Genomic DNA, 26682 nt, shown 5'->3' with positions numbered 1-26682 from the left:
AAAAAAAAAAAAAAAAAACAAATAGACTTAATTAATCAATGTATTAAAAAAAAAAGAATCAACCAATATATGAAATAAGGAACTGGTGAAGTTGTGAAGATATGAAATGTCTATATTCAGACAGAGAATCAAAACCCAAAAAGCAGTTTTGAAGTAACAACTGTAGAACTAAACAATGTCTGAATCTCTCTCTCTCTGCCACCCTCCACGCTTCCCCGCAACAACCCTTTTTACTTTGCCTCTCTTTTAACTTTTTTTTTTCAATTTTCTTCTTGTGTATAGTTTTTTACACCTAAAGTGTAGCTTCTATGGTGTTGTAGGGATATTTTGGGATTTGGAATTTCCAAATTCTACCAACTTGGTTTTCACTACTAAAGTATTCAATTTAAATCGGTTCATCTAAACCGATCTCTGGTTAGTTAAATGCATTCAGAAGAGTTGCATAAAGTTATTCAAGGGATTAAGTTCGTTGAATATTCCTAGGCAATGTAAAATGTAAGAAAAAATAGCTGGAAAATGAAATGAATGAAAGGGAAAGCAGTGGTTTGAGTTGTCCTTATCAGCTCTCTATTCTTTCTGAAAAAAAAAACTTAAAGAGTTTTGTGTTGCCAACTTGTTTTGTAGCCAAAATCAGAACAACTCTTACTTCACTGTTTCAAAACACTTTGCTTTGTTTGTTTTCTACTAATGAGTTTTGTTTGCCTCTCACGTCTTCATCACTCTCCCATACTTTACTATCATACACAACTCTCTATTTACTAAAACTATTTTAAAATTGTGTGGAGGAGAAATGATGAATCTGGTGTGTTTCTGTTACAGTGACAGAGGCAAGAAACCAAACAGTAGTGTTTTCATCGACTCTGTTGTCCTCAAACTTATAATAGAAGATCCCAAGAACGATGTATCATCAAAAGTGTTTCTTATTTTTTTCTTCCATGAGAGTACGTTTTGTTAAGTGTGTTTTGACAACTCAACAGAACAATGGCATAACCTCCTCCGTTCATGAGTTTTTTTTTGTGAATTTTCCTCATTAGCAAAACATTAAGTTTTTTTTTTCGATTAGCAACGAGAATATAAACAACAGTTTTAAGTTTCCAACGAGCGAAGATTGAAAGTTCATTAGCTAAACTAAATCTTACATACTCTTTCACTTAGCTAGAGGGTTTCTGCTGTATGCGGAACAATCAACTTTTTCATCAGACAGTACCTGACGATCGGACTAGAATCCATATATATAACGCCATGAAAGACAACTATGTTTGTTCCTATGCCCCGTTAGAAGACGATAAGAAGACTAATGATATCAACCACTGTTTACTATAGTTTTCTCGCCTTTGCTTGTGGTGATGTACACATTACCGGTTATCGTCATTTTTGCCAATAAATTTTAAAGAGTTAGTATATATAGTCGCATGGCTTCTAAATTGTCACAAGTTTCTTATTAAATTAACCTAAAATGTTTAAGCAAAAAGAGTTAACATGGGAAATCATAATCGATATCAAAGCTCAATAAGCTTACTCCAGTCTCCAGCCATAATAACCAACCTCAATACAGATTCCCTACGTAGATGCTATTCTTGAACATCCTAAGGTCCACAAAACTACGTACGATATCTTCTCATCTTCTCATGTGACTTCTAAGCTCGATACAAGTATTCTATATGCAAATTTAAAACTAAACTTTTCTCAACAACAATTCCAAGAGTGTCACGCTCCGACGTTTTCCTACATGGGCCTTTAATAAAATAATAGAGATTGATTTATTTAATAAGCCCAGACTGAATTGCTCGGGTGTTCCAGTTGGGGCCCAATAACAACTACGGTCTTTGATCAATTGTTTTCATAGAATTTGAGATTTAAAGCTTCACCCGTGCGGTTATGTAACGATTTATGTATATCATATATTTTGTTAATATATCGTTATATATATATATTTATTTATTAAATGTGTGTTGGAGCAGTTATGCAAATATACAAAAAGATTGGATATATATATATATATATACTATGTTTGATCAAATTTTATATTGACATTTCTTTCATATTTAATTGTATGATTGAAATGTATTATTAGTATATTATGCGTTTAGGTCAAAAGTTACAACTATTCTAAAAACCCAATTGGAAGGGATATAAATTGGCCCGCCTATTTTAACTAAAATCATGGGAATAAAGTTCTTTTTATTAAAAAAAATTGATGATAATATTCCAAAAATTTTATAATAAAAAAAGTTTGAACATAAGTGAATCACGTCTAATATATATGCAAAATTTTTTATTGGTAAGTTATAGTAATAAGCATTAATTTTGTTTATATATGGTAATATATACGTATTATAAGACCAAAAGCGTGGAAGCTAACTTTTAAATTGTTTTTCATAGTTTAGGTTGTTTCAATAGTTTGTTAATATTTGTTTCGATTGTTTGTTAATATAGGTGTATTTTAAAGTTGATTTAATTACATTTAACTCAAATTTATTTAAGGAAAACACATTAATCTAACTGAAAGGACAAACATTAAAATAGGAAATTCAATTTAATTCTCATTGGTATGGAAGTGTAATTAAATTTAAAAACTAAGAGGTATTTTTAATGGGTACTTTTTTTTAATAATATAGATGATTATGGTCCGATTAGCAATTGCCGTAACTTTAAAATTGCTCTGAATTTTTTGGTTTTACAGAGCATTTGTACAATTGTAGGTTATTTGTTGTGATTTTGAAATTTGTATTAAAGCTTGATTGTTGTGAATTTAATGTTACGAATAGGTCTTTGTTAGTTGAATAAGTTCCTAAGTTTTAGGGATACTCTAGCTAGTAGTTGTTATTTGAATTAGTCTTTTAGTTGTTCCACTTTGTTAGGAACTTTCAGTTTGCACGTTTCCACGTTTGCTTGTAATCGGCTATATATGAGCCTTAGTTTCCTTTTAATAAAGACACAACAATTCTCAGAGCTTTGATCACTTTTACATTTAATGCCGTAGAAAAAAGGAGAAAACACTATGGATGCAGAGAGAGAGATGACTCTTAGCATCCCAAAGTTTGATGGAGATTACGAACATTGGGCTATGCTAATGGAGAACCTATTGAGATCAAAAGAGTGGTGGAGTCTCATTGAAGAAGGGTTCGCAGAACCAGCAAGAGGGACAGTACTCAACGGGCAACAACGTTCAGAGTTGGCGGAGCTGAAGCTCAAGGATCTCAAGGTCAAAAACTATCTGTTTGCAGCCATTGACAAGACAATCCTAAAGCAGTTCTTGCAGAAGAACAGTTCCAAGGAGTTATGGGACTCGATGAAGGCAAAGTTCCAAGGGAATGAGCGTGTGCAGAGTGCACAGCTCCAGAGGATGCGTAGAGAATTTGAGATTCTCGAAATGAAGAATGGAGAGAGTGTAACCGAGTACTTCTCAAGAGTCATGACGGTGGCCAATGACATGAGAAACCTTGGGGAAGAGATGTCAGACTCAAAGGTGGTGGAAAAGGTGCTAAGAACCTTATCAGATCGATTCACATACATAGTGTGTGCGATTGAAGAGTCCAAAGACATACGGAGCCTCTCAATTGACGAACTTCAAAGCTCTTTGCTGGTGCATGAGCAGAAGTTTAAGAAGAAAGAAAACGAGGAGCATGTTCTGAAGGTTACCGAAGAACAAGGAGATCAACAGAGAGGAGGAAGGTGGAATCGGGGCAGAGGAGGATACCGAGGAGCCTACAGAGGCAGAGGAGGGAGATCAGGAAGAGGATCACCCAATAAGGCTCTGGTTGAATGCTACAAGTGTCACAAGCTAGGACATTATCAGTATGAATGTCCTAACTGGGAGAATGGGGCTAACTATGCTGAGTTTGATGAAGCTGAAGAGATGGTGTTGATGGCGTATGCTGAGACCAAGAAGGAAGAGCAGGTGTGGTTTCTCGATTCTGGATGTAGCAATCATATGAGTGGAGAAAAGCAATGGTTCAGCGACTTGGATGAGGAGTACAAACACCATGTTAAGCTTGGTAACAACTCGAAGATGGATGTCATGGGGAGAGGAAATGTCAGAATGCTCATCAAAGGTGATCCACACATTATAACAAATGTGTACTACATTCCTGAGTTGAAGAACAATCTGATTAGCGTTGGACAGCTAGCAGAGAAGGGGATCTCATTTGTTATACAAGATGGAGCATGTCGACTCTATCATCCAGCCAAAGGGTTAATCATGGAAACTCATATGACTGCCAACAAGATGTTTGTAGTCACGGCCAAGATGATGTCTCAAGAACCCAGATGCTTCAAAACTGCTACAGAGGACACATCGTACTTGTGGCATTGTCGATATGGTCATCTGAGCTACAAAGGATTGAAGACACTGAAGTCTGGGAGCATGGTACGTGGCTTACCTGAGATAAAGGCACCAAGCAAGCTGTGTGACAACTGCATCACTGGAAAGCAACAGAGAGAAGTCATTCCCAAGAAGAGTAACTGGAGAGCTTCTCAAAAGCTTCAACTGATCCACTCTGATCTGTGTGGACCAATCACTCCTGAGTCCAACAGCCAAAAGAGGTATATCATCACGTTCATTGATGATTTCTCGAGAAAATGTTGGGTTGAGTTTCTCTCTGTTAAATCTGAGGCTATTGATGCATTTAAGAAGTTTAAGGCTCGTGTAGAAAGAGAAACCAGCTTGCAGATTCAGTGCTTGAGGACAGACAGAGGTGGTGAGTACAATTCAAATGAGTTCAAGGAGCTATGTGAGAGCAGTGGCATTCGGAAACAACTCACCACAGCTTATACGCCACAGCAAAACGGCGTTGCTGAGAGAAAGAATAGGACCATTCTCAACATGGTTCGCAGTGTGTTGGTTGGGAAGAAAGTTCCAAAACGGTTCTGGCCAGAAGCAACAAACTGGAGTGTTTCCTAAGTGGTGCTGCCATCTCGTGGTCTTCTAAGAGACAACCAGTGGTCACTCTATCCACAACAGAAGCGGAGTTTGTGGCAGCCGCAAGTTGCGCGTGTCAAGTGGTTTGGCTGAGAAGGATCTTGGAGAGCATTGGAATCGCACAAAGGGAAGAAGAAAGCACAGTGATGTATTGCGATAACATGTCTACCATCAAGTTGTCAAGGAATCCGGTTATGCACAAGAGAAGTAAGCATATTGACGTGAGGTTTCATTTTCTTAGGGATCTGACTAATGATGGAGTCGTGGAGCTAGTTCATTGCAGCACTCATGTGCAGATTGCAGACATTCTGACAAAGCCTTTGAAGATGGACACTTACGAGAAGATGCGAGGCATGTTGGGAGTATGTGATGTTCCTGGAGTAAACTAGAACTGGATGTTTTAGTTTAGGAGAGGCTGTGTTACGAATAGGTCTTTGTTAGTTGAATAAGTTCCTAAGTTTTAGGGATACTCTAGCTAGTAGTTGTTATTTGAATTAGTCTTTTAGTTGTTCCACTTTGTTAGGAACTTTCAGTTTGCACGTTTCCACGTTTGCTTGTAATCGGCTATATATGAACCTTAGTTTCCTTTTAATAAAGACACAACAATTCTCAGAGCTTTGATCACTTTTACATTTAATGCCGTAGAAATAAATTGATGTTTATTTTTCTTCTGTTTATAACTATTTTACATGTGAGAAACGAGGTGGTAACAACAAATATTTTAATCAATGTTATGTAGAGTGCAGATATATAAATTTGTGGTATATAAATTTGTGGTCAACAAGAAGATTAGTTGGGCTATGAATGGAGACAGTAATATCAGATCACGAAGACGTGTTTGGTATGATATGATACTGTCTTTTTGTGCTATGGCCACCTCTTCTTCCCTCACATTTCTCGTTTTTTTTTTCTTCTATTTCTTACCAAACGGCAATTAAATGAAAAACAATTTGATTTAGTTTAGTCTAAAGTATTGACCATCGTTAATAATTTGGCTTTTTATATGGATGCGAAAATACAAACTGAAGACTTAAATGGAATTAATGTTTGAAATAAGGGTCTGGACTATGATAATACGAGTACGGTGCGGTGCGTTCACGGACATCAAAGATGAGAAAAAAGCTGACCAAAGAAATAAGAGAACAAACTTCCAAAAGCAATTCTAATATTTGATTTAAAAAATATTTCATAAAAAGAATGAATACAAATAATAAGCTTAGATATAAAATTACTTATTTTAGTATTTATTAATGATGTAAGTAAGGTGTGGATGTCTTATCCAAAAGAACAAGCTTCCAATTTTGATCAATTAGTGTGTTGATTGTACTTTGTAGTAATTATATATCATTCCCCAGATTAAAATCAGGTAGTTAACAGTGGTGAATTACTGACCAAAAATGATAAATACCAAAAAAAAAAAAAATACTAGGTGGTCATTAAAAAAATGGATATAAATTATCCAAAACACCATAAAATAATTCATATTTATTGGCAACATATTCTATTCAGATGACTATAGTATGTTTTTAGTTTTTATCAAAAGATCTACATAGTAAATTATTCATCATCCAAAAACATTGTGTAATAATTATCTTTACCATATGACACATTATTCAAAGAAATGTTATCTTTTATTTTGTCTAAATATTTGTTAGTTTTAGCAAAAAATATAAAAATAAATTATACACTATCTAAAAAAACCTTTAATTTTGTCCAAATTTGGTTTATGCGACGACGCAACCTGTTGTGATCTTCAAAAAAAAAAAAAAAACTATCAGAACAAGTCTCCTCTTGTCTCACCAGCAATTAATCACTACATTACACCCAAATTATCTTCCTTTTTCGATTTTTTTCATAACAAGACGGCGTCTCTTAAAATCCCTTTTTATCCAAAGCAGCTTGGTCATCAAAAACCCAGTTTCTAGATCCTCTAAACCGAGCATAAAAGTCCAAAAAGTAGGTTTCTTTCTTGCCTTGAGGCTAAAGCTTGAAGCTTTTGATACACATAAGAAAGATGAGTGATACAGAGGAGGCGAGGAATGATCTGCGACGACCTTTCATACACACGGGAAGCTGGTACCGGATGGGCTCAAGACAATCGAGCATGATGGGTTCGTCTCAAGTCATCAGAGACAGCTCAATCTCTGTTCTTGCTTGTGTCCTGATCGTTGCTCTTGGCCCTATTCAATTCGGTTTCACTGTAAGTCGATGAAAGTCTCAACCTTTTTTCTTTTTTTTCCATTTGTAGAAAGTTGTTGACTGATTTGTATCTTTTTTGGGTTTCAGTGTGGTTATTCTTCTCCGACACAAGCTGCAATCACTAAAGATCTCGGTTTAACTGTATCTGAGGTAATAATAGTAAACCAATCTCTGTTTGTTTTTTTACCGTTGTCTGACTTTGATCTCTTGTTCCATGTATTATAGTACTCTGTGTTTGGTTCTCTATCCAATGTGGGAGCTATGGTTGGTGCAATTGCCAGTGGTCAGATTGCAGAATACATTGGAAGAAAAGGGGTATAGCTTTGTCTAATTTCGAATCTTGATCCAGCTAATGACATTGCTTTACTTAAACCCTTTTGTTGTGTGTTTTGTCTTGGACAGTCTCTGATGATTGCTGCAATTCCCAATATCATTGGCTGGCTTTGCATATCATTTGCTAAAGTGAGTCTTTTGTTGTTTTTTAGTTTCTTTATTTGATCTGAAAATGTTATGATTGACTTTACTTCATCCTGGTTTTTGTAGGATACTTCTTTTCTTTACATGGGAAGGCTTTTAGAAGGCTTTGGTGTTGGGATCATCTCTTACACGGTAAATACTGAACTCACCTAGTTTTTGCTTTGCTTATGGTTTATGCCAACTTGGTTTGTGGTTGTAGGTGCCTGTGTATATCGCTGAGATAGCTCCACAGAATATGAGGGGAGGACTAGGTTCAGTGAACCAGGTTTGATATTGCCTATCTGATTGATTCTTCTTTTTCATTTTGCCAACAGATTCTTAATGCTAAACATTAGATGTTGGTTAACTATATGCATGTAGCTTTCTGTGACAATTGGAATAATGCTGGCTTATTTACTTGGCCTCTTTGTGCCATGGAGGATTCTTGCGGTTTTGGGTAAGCCTGAAACCATTTTCCTGATTAATGATTCATCCACATGAGCTAATCACTTTCTCTCTTGTCTTTATCCTTAGGGACATTGCCATGCATAGTATTGATACCGGGACTCTTCTTCATTCCTGAATCCCCTCGCTGGCTTGTAAGTTAATATATTTTTCTCGAGTCAAGTTCATATTTTGGTTAATCCACTCTTATGGGATGATTCTTTAATTTTGTAGGCGAAAATGGGTATGACTGATGATTTTGAAACTTCATTACAAGTTCTCAGAGGGTTTGAGACTGATATCACCGTTGAGGTTAATGAGATCAAGGTAATAATATTACAACTCAGAATCTTTTCCTTCTTTAAAGGTATATAAATGATTTTAAAACGCTTATTCTTTTTTCATATCTTCTGCAGAGATCAGTGGCGTCATCTACAAAGAGATCATCTACAGTTCGGTTTGTTGATCTCAAGCGGAGGAGATACTATTTCCCACTTATGGTACACAACATTGAATATGCTTTCTCTACCATAAAGAAACATTATCTTAAAACTGTTTTTGTGTGTGTAACAGGTTGGTATAGGGTTGCTTGTACTTCAACAACTCGGTGGGATCAATGGCGTTTTATTCTATTCCAGTACAATCTTTGAATCTGCAGGTAAGTCACTTCCTCTAAGAAGACAGGACGTTTCTTGTTTCAGATTATTACATAGCTTCAACCATTTTTCGTTTGTAGGAGTTACATCAAGTAATGCAGCAACATTTGGGGTCGGTGCTATTCAAGTAGTGGCGACTGCAATATCAACATGGTTGGTGGACAAAGCAGGTCGTCGGCTTCTGCTTACCGTGAGTACTCATTAGTGTCATTTCTTTAGGATTCAGGACATGTCCAAGAGTAACTAATAAGGCAAAATGGAAATGTTTTGTAGATCTCGTCGGTTGGGATGACGATCAGTTTAGTAATCGTTGCAGCTGCTTTCTACCTTAAGGTAGTTTTTGAGTTTTGTAACTTCCCTAAACATCATTTTTTAAACTTCTGCAACAACGTTTTTGAGTTATTACATGTCTTGTTTAGGGATTTGTGTCTCATGATTCAGACATGTACAGTATGCTGAGCATCTTGTCAGTAGTTGGAGTAGTGGTAAGTTGCTATGTATTGAAACTTTCTTGATATGCAATGAGCTGTTATATTTGTTTTAACTCTGTTGAATCATTACAGGCAATGGTTGTTTCTTTCTCGTTAGGAATGGGACCAATTCCATGGCTCATTATGTCTGAGGTATTAAAACTTAGAACTAAGTGTTGTAAGAACCGAAAAGCGAAAAAAACTTTATTAAACTCCCTCTGTTGTTGTTGTGGTAAACAGATCCTTCCTGTGAACATAAAGGGTTTAGCTGGAAGTATAGCCACTTTAGCAAATTGGTTCTTCTCTTGGTTGATCACCATGACTGCAAACTTGCTCTTAGCCTGGAGCAGTGGAGGTTTCTCTCTTTGACTCTTCTCTCTCTGTCGCCATGATGGGATCATTTTTCTTTAATGGGGTTTTGGTTAATGTTGGACAGGAACTTTCACTCTATACGCTGTGGTTTGTGCATTCACAGTGGTGTTTGTAACTCTATGGGTTCCTGAGACCAAAGGGAAAACGCTTGAAGAACTTCAAGCCTTGTTCAGATGATAAGAACTCAAAGTAATATCATTCTATGTCTCCCTGTCTCACCACATCTCTGTTTTGGCCAAGAAACAAAGAAATGTTAAAGAGATTTTCCAGCTGTTGTTTAATTAGGCTGAGAAGTTACGAAGGAAGATTTGTTTGTTTGTTGTGTCAATAACCTTCTGTTATGTGTAAATGAACACACCTTTTCAAGTTTTTTTTTGTAATTTGATCATCAAGTCTGAACATCAACACTGCCAGAAATGAACAATGATATATTAATGTTAGCACCAAACAAGACATTTTCTGCTTCTTCTCTGTGAAGCTATAGCAGTAGCCACTGATTGTTTTGAATGCATAGCTTCAGGGAACTTAAGTTTCTTCTCATAAAACTGTAGAGGCTTTATAACGTTCAATATACTGAGTAAAAGGAGATTTGAGGTGATCAGGAGGAATGTAATTAAGAAAAAAAAATCAAATGATAATAGATTAATGAGTTTTGTAGACACAAACTTTGCCGCAAGATAAAATAAAAGGTTTAAAATAGAATCCCAAACTTATAGTTCGTACCAAAGTGAAACTGAAAATGCAATGAGTAAAAGAAGAGATAAAGGGAGCTTGTGAACAAGAAGAATAAGCACCCAACCAAACCAAACAATAACTTAGATAAATACTCTCTTGACTTCAGATGGACTTTCTTTAGCTATCTCACTGATCGGATCAAATCAAAGGGGGAGAAGGTGGAACTCATGGGACATGAAGTCCTCACTTGGTTTGTAGTACTTTTCTGGGGAGTACAAGCGCAAGTTAGATACTTGGCTCGTGTACAGGCATGCAAATCTCTCCACCTACATTGAAAGAAAACATTAATTAAATCAAATTCCTCATAAAGGCACAACACTATAACCGTTACATATTATATAACGTTCTATTACCTGGTGAGCAAATCTAGAACTCTGGTAACCAGTTTTCATTAATTGCCCCCAGACCTTATGAAACTGCAGTAATCAAAAAAGTAACCAACAACATGAGCATTGGAAATTAAAACTAGTTGTATTACACTGACACACTCTACAATTTTTACCTTTTTGTGACTGTCTCTTTGAGCTTCTTGAAGATTTAGTCGGACTTCATCCCTTTTACACTGTTGAATCCCACCCAAAAAAAAACATTAATTATTGAATGAATATGCAAATTATTGGAGATTAAGGAGTCCGTACAAAATCTAACGTACCACTAAGTCCTTAACCGCTGATAGCATTTCCTGCTTGTCTTTCTCGTTGATATCTTCAAACCTGACACGATATGATTCGGTTACACAAGCTTTCTTTGGTTCAAATTCTTATTTAAAGAAGACTTACTTCAAAGACCAGCTTAAGCGATGGATCTTATCTTCCACTGAGTCACGCTCATTCCTCATCAAAATTTGTTCCTGCAAACCCAAAAATTTATCAGATAAGGAAAAAGCCTATTTCACAAAATCATATATTCTATAATACAATATACGAAGAGAGGGTCCATTCACCTTACGCGCGTCCCTAAGCTCCCACAGAAGTTCAACCTCCTTTTCAAGTTCCGGAACAACAAGCATCGTCCTCCACCCTGAAGAATTAAAAAAAAATTCAACTACAAGTTAACTTCACAGAACAAAAAAAAAGAAAGAAAAAATCTATAACTGGAAAAGAAAACCTTACCGAGTACTTTTTTGCTGCGCAAGATGTCACCGTATATGTGATCGCCAACGTAAAGGACCTAATAAGATCGAATAAGGGACTGATAAATGAGACATGGCACGGTACATCCAGTTACTATAGAGGTTTATAGTGTGACAGTACCTGTGAACTTGACTGGATGGAGAGCAGACTGTGAAGATGACCAACATTCCCACCTTGGAAAACTCGACACGCTTTGTCTTTACTCTTCATTGGAATTTTTGGCGAAGGATCTCCAATCTGTCAAGCATAAAAAAACTATAAGTTGCAACATTTGGATAAGTAGCATGTGAAAGACTGTATGAATGTCACAACTCGCGAAGTCTAACCTGAGCCATAGGTGTTCCATTGTCAGTATTGATCAGCATCCCTGACTTAAGTTCCACCTCAAAAAGGTTGACACGACTCTCCTCATGGAAGAAACCAGGTTTTGCACTTCACAAACATATATCCAATTCAGATAACAAACAAACGAGATTTAAAAAAAGAGAAGGAATAATGCAAGAAACTAAAATTCTTCTATAATAGCACATATCTTATTGTTCATCACCTTGATTTCGTTCAGATCATTAGACTAAAAAAGAAACTAAGAAAAAACAATACCTGCCAGTGATCACAACATCAAAGTACTGGAGCCAATCAAAGTTGCAAGGATCAGGACCATGTACAGTGCGGCCTCCACAGAGAAAGTTCATCACAATATTTGTGTAGTCCCACAAACTGCAAGAATGTCATTAAAAAAAATTCCTTTTAAAAACTAATTATACAAAGACAGGTAAGAAAAAAAAAACAAATCACTAGTAATGAAAGTTTGTCTCATAACAAAGGTTTCTGTAACTCCCTATGTTCACATTTCTATTACAAGGGCAGGCCAGGAACGGTTACAGTGGAATTTTAGAGCATATTGCCATTTTAAATATGGTGTTGAATAAGCTGCATGCAGAGCTACAAAAGCCATGCATGCATAATAACTTTTACGATAATACAATGAAGTTTGAAGAACTATGTCATTAGCATTACCTATTGGTCACCAAGAATGTTGAGCGTCCGGAATCTCTTATCATTTTTATCAGAGGTACAATGGTAGCATCCTCGTTGATATACCTAAAAAATGGCAAGTTGAAAACCTATGATGAAAAAAAGGAAAAAGAGAAGAAACAGTAATGAACAACATACACATCAGCCTTACTTATTTGGTTCCTTTGCCACCATCTGCTTCAAAGTTCCATCACGGTGGCACATATCAACAGCAGACCGGACATCTTTATACATGCGACCATAACTAAAAGAATATAGAATATCATGAGCATAACATATGCGTCCTTGGAGGCTGTATAGTGTAACAAAACAGTAACGTATATGGAAGTTGTCTTACTCAACGTCCTTGAGGATTTTATCAGGGTTGTTATCTTTGAAGTCAACGAGTTGGGCAAAGAGATAGGCTTCGGCCAAAGAGAAGAGAGTATCAATGAGAGCGTAGTCAGGCTCATCAAAAGAATCTCGTACTAGGCTAGTCCCATAGACATCAACTTTTTCCTCCTTAGAGAGCTCCTTAAACCCATGGTAAGCCACCTTCACATACTTATGGCGATCCATCTGCAACATGAGACAACAGTCAATTAGGAAACGAGGCAATAATTATTATAAGAGTCCAATCCAATACACAATATCTACCTTTAAGATGTTTCCTTTCTTTTTGTCTAGAACCAACCCTCTAACCATATAGTTCCAATCAAATGTCCATTCCAGCAGCTGTTTTTTGTAACAACAACGAGTAAAAAAATTTAATCAAACTTTTCTACCGGTAACAAATTTAAAAACAGCAATGCAGTATACTAACCTCTCTTGGATACCCTAAATCGTATACCAACTTCCTCACAGTGCCTTCATACGCTAGGGACTCAAAAGTTTCAGACTTATACTGGGCCAGAGTATAGTCCATATCAAAGCCTACGGCAATGATATTCTTCATGTTCAAAGATCTATTGCAGAAGATCTGGTTTCTTACGTCGATTTTCTTTCCTCCTCCAGAGGATGACCACTTATGGGGAGCTTCACATCCGTCCCTTGATCCCACATTTTGAAACTGCACCACCCTGTCCGTAAGACCACTAGCTCTTTGTTCTTCCATTGAACTCTTGAAACAGATACGACTTGTCCCTGAGAGTTGATCAAGTAAAAGAAGCGACATTTTTGTTGTCATTCAAATGAACTCGTCCAATATATAAAAATAGATGCAACACACAAACAAGGTATAAATTACATAGAGAATGTACACGCTCTATCCAAAAAAAAATGATAGCAATAATATATAAAATCAATCACGGTAGAAGCAACTGGTTAGTCAGAACGTTTTCTAGAGAGAAGACAAAAGTTTAGGATTAGTCAACACGAGTCATACAACACTAAGATTGCACCATTTTGATCCACTAGCACCGAAAAGGAAAAAAAAAAGTAACAAAACCTCCTTTAAAAACAAAACTAACACCTTAGCTCGTTAAGATAGAACAAAAATTGCACCACGTAAACTCCTGATCTATGTTTCTTCCCAAGGTATGCTCCAGGAAATTAATATTAATTTGCAACTTTAACTAACTAAAGACGTAAATTTACCACAACTTCACTAAATTTCACGAGAAACACACTAATAGCAATATGTAAGAACTATACTACTACCAGAATATGGAACCAAACACATTGTTGAGAAATCAATCATAGTGAAATCGATGAACTTTTAGGTTAAATCAAACAAAAAAAAATAACAACACAAAAGTTTAAAGAAACAAAAATTCCATTAAACACAAAAAAAAATATACTAACCAGCAGAAGAATTGAGTAACTGTCTTTGTGCACAAGGAAGGAACAGAGAGACACAGAGAGAGAAATGACGCTTGTTGAGAAGCATGCTGGTGGATGATAGGGTATAAATAATATAGGCATGGAAAAGGAAACGACTTAATATTCCCCAGAGAGAATACGGCGTCAAACAAGAAAAAGCAGGATTTGAATATAAACGCTCAACATTTACCGATAATCCACCAAGAATATTCATTCCGTTTCAGTTTTATTTATTCACTTTTTGCTTTTTGTTTTCTCAACTAGGTATTGCCGAAGAAGAGAATGCCACGTGGCGCATAAAGAGCAAAGGGAAAAAAGCGTCGTTGTTGCTTTCTGATCTCGGACGGAGTTAATGGGCTTTAAACCTAGATTAACCGGGCCTTAAATCTAAACAAACCGGGCCTTAAAAATGAAGACCATTACGTAAACCTGTCTCCGCCATTTCTCCGTTCGTGTCGCTCAACAACCGCTCCCGGTTCATAGCTTCGCGTGAACACGAGGTCTTACCGAATAAGAGATTGCCACGTGGCATTGAGATCAAAGGAAAAAAAGTCGTGGTTGTGGCTTTCTGATCTCGGACGGAAGTTAATGGGCTTTTAACCTAGATTAACTGGGCCTTAAATCTAAACAAACCGGGCCTTAATTAATAATTTAAAACCATTACGTAAACCTTATACGCTTACCTCCCCGTCTCCGCCATTTCTCCGTCCGTGTCAACACCTCGCTCAACAATCAATCCCGGTTCATAGCTCCGCGTAAACATCACGCGCTGCCTCTTTGTAATCTCAATCCATTATCCATGGCTTCGTCGTCCTCCATTCACGCTCGACTAGCTCTCGTAGCTCTTCTCTCCGCGACTACTCTCTACTGCATCCACAAATACCGCCGCCTGAAACGTCTCAAAACCCTCTCCTTAAACCCTAGCACGAGAAGGGGAAAGATCTTCTTCATCTCCGAAACGGGAACATCCAAATCCCTAGCTCAGCGCCTCCACAAGCTCCTGGAATCGAACGGCGTCGCGTTCGATCTCGTCGATCCAACTAGCTACGAGCCGGAGGATCTCCCCAAGGAGACGCTGGCCATCTTCGTCGCGTCGACGTGGGACGGAGGGAAGCCGCCCAAGGACGGGGAGTTTCTCGTCGACTGGCTATCGGAGAGCGCGGAGGATTTTCGAGTCGGATCGCTTCTTCTCTCCGGTTGCAGATTCGGAGTCTTCGGCGTCGGGAGCCGCGCTTACGGCGAGGAGTACAACGCGGTGGCGAAGGAGATGTCGAGGAGGATGGTGGGGTTGGGGGGAGCGGAGATGGTTCCGTTGGGAGAAGGTGACGTGGACGATGGAGAGTTAGATAGAGCGTTTCAGGGGTGGTGTGATGGAGTGATTAGAGTTCTGAAGGGAGGCTCTGCTCAGGCTCAAGAAACTAATGAGATTACTCAAAACGGTGTCGTTGAGAGTGAAGACGAATACATTGATACAACAGATGAAGAGGAGGAAGATGATAATAATGATATTGTTGATCTTGAAGATATTGCTGGAAAAGCTCCTTCTATGAAGAATGGTGTTGTTAAAGTTGCGAAACGTGGTGATGGGAAGAAGGAGATGGTGACTCCTGTGATTAGAGCTAGCCTAACGAAACAGGTAGTTCTTGCTTTGAGATTTGAAGCAGGGTTGTTATATGGATTACTACAGAGTTTTCTGAAGTTATGTGTAACTTGTTGCAGGGGTATAAGATCATTGGCTCGCATAGTGGGGTTAAGATTTGTAGATGGACGAAGTCACAGCTTAGAGGCAGGGGAGGTTGTTACAAGCACTCCTTTTATGGCATTGAGAGTCACAGGTTCGATTTGAAAGTTCTGCCCTTTTCTGTTTACATCTAGCCTTATGCTTTGTAGGTTGTGATTTCTTATGTTGACATGTATTTTGGGGTTTTGGAATATGCAAGGTGTATGGAGACAACACCTAGTTTAGCTTGTGCGAACAAATGTGTCTTCTGTTGGAGGCATCACACAAATCCCGTGGGGAAGAGCTGGCAGTGGAAGATGGACGATCCTAAAGAGATTGTGAAAGGTGCTCTTGATCTTCATACAAAGATGATTAAACAGATGAAAGGAGTTCCAGGTCTGCTTATATCTCCCTCCTTATTCTGATAGTTTATGAGAATCCGTGGGTCAAGTTAGCGTCTGAAACCTATTTAGATATCTCATAGTTTATACATATCATGAAAGTCGTTTAGATCTTTGCACCAAAACATTAATGACCCCAAAAGCTTGCTAGACACTATTGGAACTTTGAAAGTCAATAATAATGTGCGTGTTTTGGTTCCACCACTTAAGTGGCTATCAGATGCTGATGTTTTACTGGGGGGAATATGTTCTTCAGGTGTAACTCCAGAGAAGTTACAAGAAGGCCTAACGCCAAGGCATTGTGCGTTATCACTTGTTGGTGAGCCAATTATGTATCCAGAGATCAATGCCCTTGTGGATGAGCTTCATGGAAAGCGTATTTCCACATTCTTGGTTACTAATGCACAATTCCCCGAAAAGATCTTGATGATGAAGCCTATCACCCAGGTCTGTGGTGTCGATTTTGTACATGTTTTTTCCAGCTTTGAAGGCTCTTCATGCACTTAGCGGAACCTAACTGTCTAACTCGTTATCTTTGGTAATGGTATCTACAGTTGTACGTAAGTGTAGATGCTGCCACCAAAGAGAGCTTGAAGGCTATTGATAGGCCTCTCTTTGCAGACTTCTGGGAGCGGTTTATTGTGAGTATTTTAAAATAACGTCTTTTATTTTATGTAATAAACCTACGAAATGAAATTTGAATTACGGTAAATGTATATAATATCTGCTCCATTTGTATCTCAGGACTCCTTGAAAGCTCTCCAAGAGAAGCAGCAACGAACAGTCTATCGTTTAACACTTGTCAAAGGATGGAACACAGAAGAGCTAGAAGCTTATTTCAATCTCTTCAGCATTGGGAAACCTGACTTCATCGAGATCAAAGGGGTCACATATTGTGGATCGTGAGTGTGTTTCACTTGTTATCCTCTCTCTCTTTCTCTATCACGTACAAAACATTAATCTTGTGGAAACATAAACAGATCTGCAACATCAAAGTTGACAATGGAGAACGTACCGTGGCACGCTGACGTTAAAGCATTCTCAGAAGCTCTGTCTGTGAAGAGCAATGGAGAGTACGAGGTTGCTTGCGAGCACGCCCATTCTTGCTGTGTTCTTCTAGGGAGAACTGACAAGTTCAAGGTGGATGGAAAGTGGTTCACCTGGATCGACTATGAGAAGTTCCATGATCTGGTAAGTTAGTTAAACCAAATCCAGAACACTTATCAATCCCAAACTCCATGCTAATTTTTACCGACACTTGTGAATGAATCCGTATAGGTTGCGTCTGGAGAACCATTCACGAGCAGGGACTATATGGCTGAAACACCATCATGGGCAGTTTATGGAGCAGAGGAAGGTGGGTTTGATCCAGAGCAGTTGCGTTACAAGAAGGAAAGGCATCATCACCCTAAACCACAAGCTATTGTAGCTTAAGAGAAGAAGTAAGCTAATGTCTTTTTTATTGTTATAAAGCCTTTGTTTTATTTGGTCAACTTCAGCGTTACATGTTACTCCTGGAAAGACGTTAAGGCTTTGAAACCATATCAAACTGAAATACTAATAATCAAGTTTTTGAATTTACCGGTTCTGAATTTTGATAAGTTTCGATGCTCTTATAAAGATGGTTTTGCACGTGAACACTTGCAGGGCCCATAATGTCTTGCGTGAAATTAGTTTGTTTCTTTTTTATAGGTTCTTTACTCTTAACTACAGCAAGGATCATATTAAGTATATATAGCTTTGTTGTGTGGTTTAGACTTTATAGAGTAATAGACAAGTCGTTTTCACTAGCAATATCCATTGGTTTCTTAACTTATCTGTTAACCATGTGCATTTGCATCTTTTGTTATCTTACAAAAATCCGAAAGCGACGTAACCATCAACTACACAACACATAAAAATAAGCAACCTACTACAACTAAAACCCTATAAAGCATCATTACGACACAATTAATTTTAATTAATTTCAGAAATCGCCACTAACTTGTATTGTTTTCCCATTACAATAGCTTTGATTATCTAAAACTTTCCAAAACTTGTGTTCTTGTTTTGAATTTAACCGATTCAATAATCTAAAAACTAAAAGGTCGTCTTTCCATGAGGGTTTTTAATTAATTTATAACTCAACGATAGTTAATCATGAACACACAACACAATATCAAAGACTCTCCCCTGGTTTGGTGATATTAAGTTTACCAGCTTTTCACCGGTGTGTTCTTCCTCCTGGACCGTCTATATGACAGCGGTGCAACCGTCTTCACCGTCATATCCGGATTCTCCTCCTCCTCAGGCTTAGATACTTCTTCAAGTTTCCACTTTTGCCCTTCTTCCACGCTAGGGCTACTTCTAACCTTCTTCTTCTTCAGTTTCTCTCTGTTAACAATCTCAACTTGCTCATCTTCTTCTTCTTCTTCGTCCTCGTACTCCTCGTAATCTTCGTCTTCTTCCTTCTTGAAATTTTCAGGACTCTCAAGATTCTTCCTCGGCCTTCCTCTTCGTCTCCTTGCCATCTGAGACTCCAACAGAGATGAAGCTTCTCCTACCGTCGCCCTCACTGACGATTCTTTTTCTCTCTGCAACCTTCTCTTACCCATCAGCTTATTTTACAACAGTACTATTTTCTTGAATAGCCTATTTGTTTCTAATATCTTCAAGACCAGTTATAAAAAAAAAAATATCTTCACGGGGCAATCAAATTTTCTCATGCTTTATTTGTTTTTTAATGTTATACAGACAGAAACAAAAGACAACAGTCTTCAATATCAAAAGTCACTCTTTAGGATAAAACTTTCAGAAGAAAAAAGTAGATTTTATGTTTGTCCATTGGTTATCTTTCTTGCTCTAATATTATCCATCAATATAATACATCTATGACATATACACCAATATGATATATAATTATTATATATCCTCAGGGTTCATGCATCGTGTGTACTATAGTAATTCTATGTATTCATATATTATATGTGTCAAAGATCAAATTGTATAGCTTCTTAAAATAAGAAGAAGATTGTATAGCTTCTTTTTTAAAAATATGTAACTTAGTGAAGAATACTTGCAAGACTATCACTACTGGTTGCTAGCTGCAATTTGTGTGTTAGGTTTGACTTCTAATGAAAAGTAGTATTTTTGATATTGCTAGGGCATCATTATTGGTAGGACAATTTGTAAGTCCTTAACATATTTTATTATTACTTTTGTGTTAAGAGATAAAGCTAAGGACAATCCAAAAATTGTAAATTATAATGGTAGGACTTTTCTTGTCTCTTAATAAATTAATTGTTTATTTTAATAAGTAATGACATGTAAAAGTGAAGTTATAAATAAAACATATAAAAGAGAAGTTTAACATTAAAATTAAAAACTTAAGAAAATTACAAAGTTCCAAAAAAAAAAAACATTACAAACATCATAATAAATAAAAGCAAACTAACATTTTATTCAATTCATAGAAACTTATAAATTATATGTTATTTGGAAGATGTCCAAATTTAGCTCATATATTTTCAATCAAATCATTTTTTAATTGTTGATGGTCTTGTCTATTCCGAACGCTCGTTTGACGATCAAATGTATTGCCGAGATTTGAAGGCATATTGACGGAAAATGTATCCACCTCTTCTCTTTCTTGAAATTCATCAACGTCATACTGAGTGAATTATGATCGTTCATCTACGACAATCATATTATGGAGTATGATACATGCTTTCATAATATTTGCTATTTTGTCTTTATCCCATAAATTAGATGGATTTTTGACAACGGCAAATCTAGCTTGCATTACTCCAAAGGCACGCTCAACATCTTTTCGCACAGCTTCTTGGGTTTTGGCAAATAATGAATTCTTCTGACCTTGTGGTAGTCAGATAGATTGAATAAAAGTCGCTCATTTCGGATAAATACCATCCGTTAGATAATATGCCAAATGGTACAGATTACCATTAACAGAGAAGCTTACTTGTGGCGCTATGCCGTTAATAATGTCATCAAAAACAGGTGATCGATCAAGAATATTGAGATCGTTCATAGTACCTGGAGCTCCAAAAAACGCGTGCCATATCCAGAGGTCATATGAAGCTACCGCCTCCAACACAATTGTTGGTTTTCCGGTTCCTCGTGAATACATTCCTTTCCAAGAGGTGGGGCAATTCTTCCACTCCCAGTGTATACAGTCGATGCTTCCAACCATCCCTGGAAATCCACGTTGTTCTCCAATATATAGTAGCCTTTGCAGATCCTCGGATGTGGGACGTCTTAGGTATTCATCACCAAACAAGTGGATTATTTCGGCGGTAAAATGGTGCAAACATTTTCGAGCTATTGTTTCACCAAGTCGGATATATTCGTCAACTGTATCAGCCCCACCACCATACGCCAATTGACGAATCACTGCGGTACATTTTTGGAGCGGAGATAGACTAGACCGTCCGGCTGCATCTTCGCTCGGTTGAAAATAATCTTCTTCTATAGAGAGACGATGCACAGTACGCAAGAACAATGTCTTGTTCATTCGAAACCGTCGCCGGAATAAATTGTGCGGGTATGTTGGAGTTTCGCTAAAATAATCATTCCAAAGATTCTTGTGGTCTTCTTCCCGGTTTCTCTCGATAAAATTATGTTTTTTTCGCTCTATTGGTTGTGGAATAAAATCAGGGTTTTCAAATAAATCATCAAATATGGAATCAAGTTCATTATCATCATCTTTGTGGTAATGATAATGGGAAGAAGAAGCCATTGAAAATTTATAAAAGAGAGACAATGTAATGAAAGAAGAGGGATACGTAGCATATTTTTAAAAGGAGAAGAAGTATCTTACTTATATGGAAAATTTACGACTATTTTATGAATCTCCTGTGATACTATAGTTGCTCTTGAGTACATGGAAAATTTATGACTATTTTATGAATCTCCTGTGATACTATAGTTGCTCTTGAGTACATGGAAAATTTATGACTATTTTATGAATCTCCTGTGATACTATAGTTGCTCTTGAGTACATGGAAAATTTATGACTATTTTATGAATCTCCTGTGATACTATAGTTGCTCTTGAGTACATCTTGTGACTATTTGGAACAAAGAAACAAACCATGTGACTTTGAAGTACATCTTGTGATACTATAGCTTTCTTTAAGTGGATCACGAGCACACAACTTTCTTTAAATTGTACTAGCTTTATTTAAAATGTGTTTGTAGTGTAGTGAGATCACGAGATCACTAGTCTTGCTTCGGTATTTCACGAGTACTAGTCTTGCTTGTTTGTTCCCCAAGTACTCGTCATTCATTTCATACATAAATAAAGCTGATAACTAACAGCATAGTGAGATCAACTAATACATTATACATTACACATAACACAACAGCATCTTGATTTACTTAAACATAACCACCATTCCTATGAAAACTATTACAATAACCGTTACACCTACAAAGTACTCAAACCCATTGCTAAACTTTGATTTCTCCTTAGCAAAGTCGGCCATTATCTTCTCTACCCTGACCAACTTCTGATGAGTCTCATAGTCACTCAAAAGGGTAAGATTATCTACCTTTTCATCCAGTTGAAGAACATGTCTATCTCTGGCTCTCATCTCCTCCATAACCGCCACATCCCACCAGTTCCAAACATGGCACTCTCCATCATCTACATTCTCACAAGTGTAGTATCTTCTACCTGTGGTTATCAGTACGACTGTTAGATGAAAGCAAAAGAAACCTGGATCATTGGTACATAGGTTAGATGTTACATGGATCATTCCTACTGTTAGATGTTGCAAGTAGAGGCTGAGCACCACAGTAGCATGTCTGCGGGAATCCAGAGTCAACCTCGGGTTGCGGAGGGTACTGAACCGGTGAACGAGCATTATAGCTTATCTCAGCTTGGTCACGTCGAATTAGATCTTCCGTTTCGCTGAAGCCACTATCGACTGAGTTTCCACCATAATCCTCAGACTCCGAAGGCTGGCTGTAGCTGTAGTCAAGTCCCATGAGTTTAACCTGCAGAAATTTTCCAAGTTGCGATTAGATACACATTTAAGCTTCTCATAAACAACAGCCGCAAAAACTATAAAAATAGCCATATTTAAGCAAACATCACAAATACGAGTTGACTATAAAGATAGCCATATTTAAGCAAACATCACAAATACGAGTTGATCATAAAGACATCCATATTTAAGCAAACTACATTGATCATAAAGAAGATAATACAAAGTTCTTAATAAAACAGAAAGCAGCAGACATAGTTATTAGACGAGTTCAAACATAGAGTGGAAACATAGACAAGTTTTTCATCATTCTCAGAAATATTGGACAAGAAGCTTATTCTTCACCACTTCTTCAGCCTCACTTAATGGTTCTTTTTTTGCAAGGAGGGTGTCAAGGATTGCCAGCTTTGACAGTTTCTCCTTCATCACCAAATCCTCCTTTTTCAATTCTCAAATGCTCTTAACCTCATCAAGAGCCTTCCCTTTAGATGTGTTCCTTCTTGCTTTTGCAGCCTTAGCACCTTCAGGCCGGCTCTCATGATCACCAGCTTCACAGCTTGACGCTTGGGAACCTGTCTCACCCGTTTTTCTCTTTAAACTGCCAGTGGGTTTAGGTGTGTTAAGGCTAAGCCATTTCTGCTCATACCTTAACACACACCATGCATGATTAAGAGTAAACCTCGCTTGATGATCAGCGTAGTAGATCGCGTGAGCCTGCTTCAGAACATCAGTGTCATTCTGGCCACTGGCATGTTGTCTTTCTGCAGAGGCAAATGCGGCACAGAACTTGTTGGTGAGCTCATTTATTTTGTGCCACCTCTGCTTACAATGGAGATGCGCTCTCTTGTCACCCTCTGTAGCATGATGACTTGCTGCATAGTATTCTCCAAGTGGTTACAGAAGGTCCGTGCATTTTGATCATTTGCAACAACAGCATCCTTAGATGTGTTAAGCCACACACTGATTAGAACCTCATCATCAGCTGGGGTCCATTTCTTTCTCTCCCTATGCTCCACTGGTGTGACCTCGGGTTGAGTTGGAGCGTCAGTTTGTGAACTGAAAGGAGGGACTTCTGATTCTCCAAGGTTAACACTACTAGAATGAAAACTTTCATAAGGAAAATTTTCATGGACAACGCTTGGTTGTTGACTGTGAAGAAGACCTAGATAACTAGAAGACTGACTATATGGATTCCTTGAATCCAAAGCAATTAGAACTGAGAAGGGATTATAGAAGAAAAAATAATTTGGTTTCGGATTTTAGCTAAGCCGAGAGATGACTAACAAAGGATGGTTGGAGTTAAATAGGTGAAAGTTTAATATGTAATAAGTTCCAGTCTTAATGCTCAACCATAAACTACCAAAGTCTAATCAGAAGTTATTACAAACTACACTACTAAAAAGCTATCAACTGGAACTAACGAGTTCATTAAATTCAATAGGGGATTTGGTTTCAAACAAACTATAATTCAATCAACATTAGTTTACGGAAACAAACTACAATTCAATCAAACATAACTCTCACCAATGCAACAAGACACGACAAGTAAGCTCCTCTCACAGTTATCAAACAAACTTCTCACTATTCAGTTTTGGTTGAGAACAAACTTAACTCCTATCACGGTTATCAATTTCATTTCAGCGTGTAGGTTAATGCATTCTTTATCACTGAGAACATTTTTGAGCTGTAATCAACTCAACTTAACTTAATCAATAACTCATCAAGTTTCAAATCCAAAGAGTGAACGAATGGATGATTATATATTCAAATCCAAAGAGTGAACGAGTGAACACACAAACATAAACATCTTTATCACTGAGAACTCATCAAGTTATAATCACCAAGAAATCACCAATCATTTGTAAATCACGAGTCATTACGAGTTAAAATCACCCAGTTACAAAACAAAACCAGAGTTAAACTCATCAAGAACAGGATTCTCAGAATTGTCGTTCCCATTCAAAAACCCTAATTTCCAATTTTATTTTCAAAAACACGAAGCATTCAATCACAAACACCAAGCATACAGACGAGATAGATCGACAAATAAATACTCTAAATCTCAAAACGACGGACAGAGGATTGAGCAATACCTGGTTTAGATTCGAATCGGCGGAAAGATCGGTGGAGTGAGCGAGAGATTCGGTGAGATTGGCGGAGCGATCGGCGGAGATCGGCGGAGAGATCGGCGGAGAGATTGGCGGAGAGATTGGCGGAGAGATTGGCGGAGAGATTGGCAGAGAGATTCGGTGAGATTCGCCGTCGAGAGAGAAGGGAGAAGATGAAAATGATTTCGAAACGATAAACTCCGTTTTCACAAACCCTTTTTCCCTTGGTTCCCTCGCAGGATGACAGGTGCCCTTAAGGACGTGATTCCAAAACTTCTTAATTAACATACGTTTTCTTTGTTTTTAAGGAATTGCGATTTAAATTAAATGTTTTAATACTGAAGGACGCCATTAAGGACGCCGATAATGATGCTCTTACGTTCTTAATTACAACAAAATTTATGACTACTAAACAAAAAACGGCACGAGGTCCAGAATTTATCAAGAAAGTTGTTAGTTTAAAAGCCCAGCACTTGACCAAAAAGCCCAATAACGTACCGTTTTTAACGATCGTCAAGACAAATCGCGTCGTTTTAGCGAAAGCGACCAACGCGGTGTGTCTCGTAAACAGTGACTAGGCTTGTTGGTCCAGAGAAGAGGATAAGGATGATCACGTGATAGAAAGTTGTTCAGAAGAGCCCATCTCCTCTTCTTCCTGTTGGATCATAACAACGAGACATCTCAAACCCCTTCCCATCACTCTTTCTATTTTTTTTTTCTTCTCATTATATATAAATCTTTTCCCCTGATTAATCTATTTCTCCTGATTAAATACAAAATAATTCTCCATAAAGACAAAACAAAACCGTAATTGGGTTCGTCGTTAATCCTCTGCCACGCGCCGAGCTCACAATATAATGGAAATCTTATGATCTACGAGAGATGTAATCAAAATCCTACTTGGCCACATAAAGTTTCTATTTTTAACACTTTTTTTTTTTTTGCTTCCTTAATTTTGGAGACGCAGACAGGAGGAGGAAGATCAATGCTAATCACTAGTTTGTGCAATATCATCGGATTGTGGAACCATCTTCTGGGTGAGCTTCCTCTTTCCTTTCTCTCCTTTCTTTTCTGCGGATTTTTCTGAATTTCTTTTTTTTTATAGAAAATTCTATTTTTGTTTTTGTTTTTAAAAATAAAAGATAGTTCCTTTCTGATAGAAGCTTGAAAGTTTGTTAATTTGTTTTGTTTTCAACTTAAGATGTGATTTCCACATCTGTATTTTTGGCAAAGTAATTAAAGTTTGAATCTTTTACATTTATTTCGTTACGATTTGGTTAATGAATGATTCTATTTCAACATCACATTCTATCACATAGGGATTGATTCTAGTTAGGGGTGTCAATTGGTTGGGCCACCCATGGGCTAACCCATTCCAAACAAACATGGGTGGGTGATGGTCATACCCAAATAATTAATTGTCCAATTGGGTTAAAGACCCACTTTGCCCATGGGTTAACTGGTCCAAACCAAATGGGTGTTGGGCTGGCCCAAAAACTTAATTTCTAGTGTTTAGAGAATTTGGGAAAAAATCAATCAGAAATAATTTTACCCGATTATTTTCTTCTCTCTTCCGATTCTTTCTGCAACCAACGATTTTCTCCTCTCAGATTTCTCTTCGTCTATTGTTCTTGTGTTCATCAATCCATACGATTCTCTCTTCCCTCCCATCGATTCCCTTCTTCATTTCTCTACAATTTCAGGTATGATTCGATTTTAGCTCTGATCTCGCGATTTCTCTACTTTCTGTGTTGTGGGTGTTGTGGGTTTTGTGGGTTTTGTGGGTTTTGTGGATGATAATCTCGTTTCCATTGTTTACTCTAGTTCTGATGATGATGATGAATCGTTTAGAATATTGTTTTGTTTTGGGTTCAGAAACGATGCACACTTGAGATTTGGTTTTGGGTTGACGTGTATTGTATTTCTCTTTAAATGCAGGTTTCGTTTCTGCTCGGAGTCATCCCTGTCTTCATAGCATGGATATACTCAGAGTTTCTGGAGTACAAGAGGTCTTCATTGCACTCTAAAGTGTATGTATTTGGGGAATATTCTTTGAATTGTGTACTTATTTATACAGCTCCTTGTTATGTGTGTAACTTGACAGTTATTCTTTACCTGTTACTTGCAGTCATTCAGATAATAATTTGGTTATGGCCTTTTAACTTTGCTTTGTGATTCTTTGCTGGTTGTTTGTGTAGGTTATTGAGTTAGACTGTAGCAAAGCAATACTCTGCTCGGCAAAGGAT

General features: G+C 37.4%; 5 protein-coding genes across 5 annotated transcripts in view; 3 read left to right on the top strand and 2 right to left on the bottom strand.

The window, feature by feature from the left end:
* Positions 1 to 6661: 6661 nt before the first annotated feature.
* Positions 6662 to 9906, top strand: LOC106300205 (sugar transporter ERD6-like 6). The gene is made up of 17 exons (XM_013736301.1): positions 6662 to 7121; positions 7208 to 7270; positions 7346 to 7435; positions 7523 to 7582; positions 7664 to 7729; positions 7797 to 7862; positions 7958 to 8033; positions 8111 to 8175; positions 8255 to 8347; positions 8437 to 8520; positions 8594 to 8678; positions 8757 to 8866; positions 8950 to 9009; positions 9096 to 9161; positions 9240 to 9299; positions 9387 to 9501; positions 9583 to 9906. Exons 1-17 carry the CDS (start codon positions 6936 to 6938, stop codon positions 9693 to 9695), a joined length of 1458 nt encoding a protein of 485 aa, XP_013591755.1. The 5' UTR covers positions 6662 to 6935; the 3' UTR covers positions 9696 to 9906.
* A 323-nt stretch (positions 9907 to 10229) lies between these two features.
* On the bottom strand, positions 10230 to 13574 carry LOC106298149 (5'-nucleotidase domain-containing protein 4). The gene is made up of 15 exons (XM_013734229.1): positions 13224 to 13574; positions 13058 to 13135; positions 12759 to 12979; positions 12573 to 12665; positions 12404 to 12487; positions 11987 to 12103; positions 11713 to 11818; positions 11507 to 11623; positions 11366 to 11423; positions 11197 to 11273; positions 11033 to 11103; positions 10906 to 10966; positions 10756 to 10815; positions 10607 to 10669; positions 10230 to 10519 (listed from the first exon to the last, which is right to left on the bottom strand). The coding sequence occupies exons 1-15, from the start codon at positions 13572 to 13574 to the stop codon at positions 10397 to 10399; spliced, it is 1680 nt and encodes a 559-aa protein (XP_013589683.1). The 3' UTR covers positions 10230 to 10396.
* Positions 13575 to 14926: 1352 nt separating this feature from the next.
* On the top strand, positions 14927 to 17923 carry LOC106300204 (S-adenosyl-L-methionine-dependent tRNA 4-demethylwyosine synthase). The gene is made up of 8 exons (XM_013736300.1): positions 14927 to 15857; positions 15941 to 16056; positions 16162 to 16337; positions 16599 to 16789; positions 16897 to 16983; positions 17087 to 17244; positions 17323 to 17533; positions 17621 to 17923. Exons 1-8 carry the CDS (start codon positions 15021 to 15023, stop codon positions 17774 to 17776), a joined length of 1932 nt encoding a protein of 643 aa, XP_013591754.1. The 5' UTR covers positions 14927 to 15020; the 3' UTR covers positions 17777 to 17923.
* A 358-nt stretch (positions 17924 to 18281) lies between these two features.
* On the bottom strand, positions 18282 to 19078 carry LOC106298636 (zinc finger E-box-binding homeobox 1). Its single transcript, XM_013734772.1, has one exon. It carries the CDS (start codon positions 18934 to 18936, stop codon positions 18535 to 18537), a length of 402 nt encoding a protein of 133 aa, XP_013590226.1. The 5' UTR covers positions 18937 to 19078; the 3' UTR covers positions 18282 to 18534.
* Positions 19079 to 25058: 5980 nt separating this feature from the next.
* The window catches only part of LOC106300373 (uncharacterized protein At1g01500), a gene marked incomplete in the record, with an annotated part of 4538 nt that continues 2914 nt past the window's right edge, over positions 25059 to 26682 (top strand). Inside the window, 1 exon segment of the mRNA XM_013736502.1 lies at positions 25059 to 25471.

Source organism: Brassica oleracea, chromosome C6 (assembly GCF_000695525.1).
Source record: "Brassica oleracea var. oleracea cultivar TO1000 chromosome C6, BOL, whole genome shotgun sequence".
NCBI lineage: Eukaryota > Viridiplantae > Streptophyta > Magnoliopsida > Brassicales > Brassicaceae > Brassica > Brassica oleracea.
The sequence above is the reverse complement of the archived record's forward strand: the minus strand, read 5'-3'. Positions and strand labels throughout refer to the sequence as shown.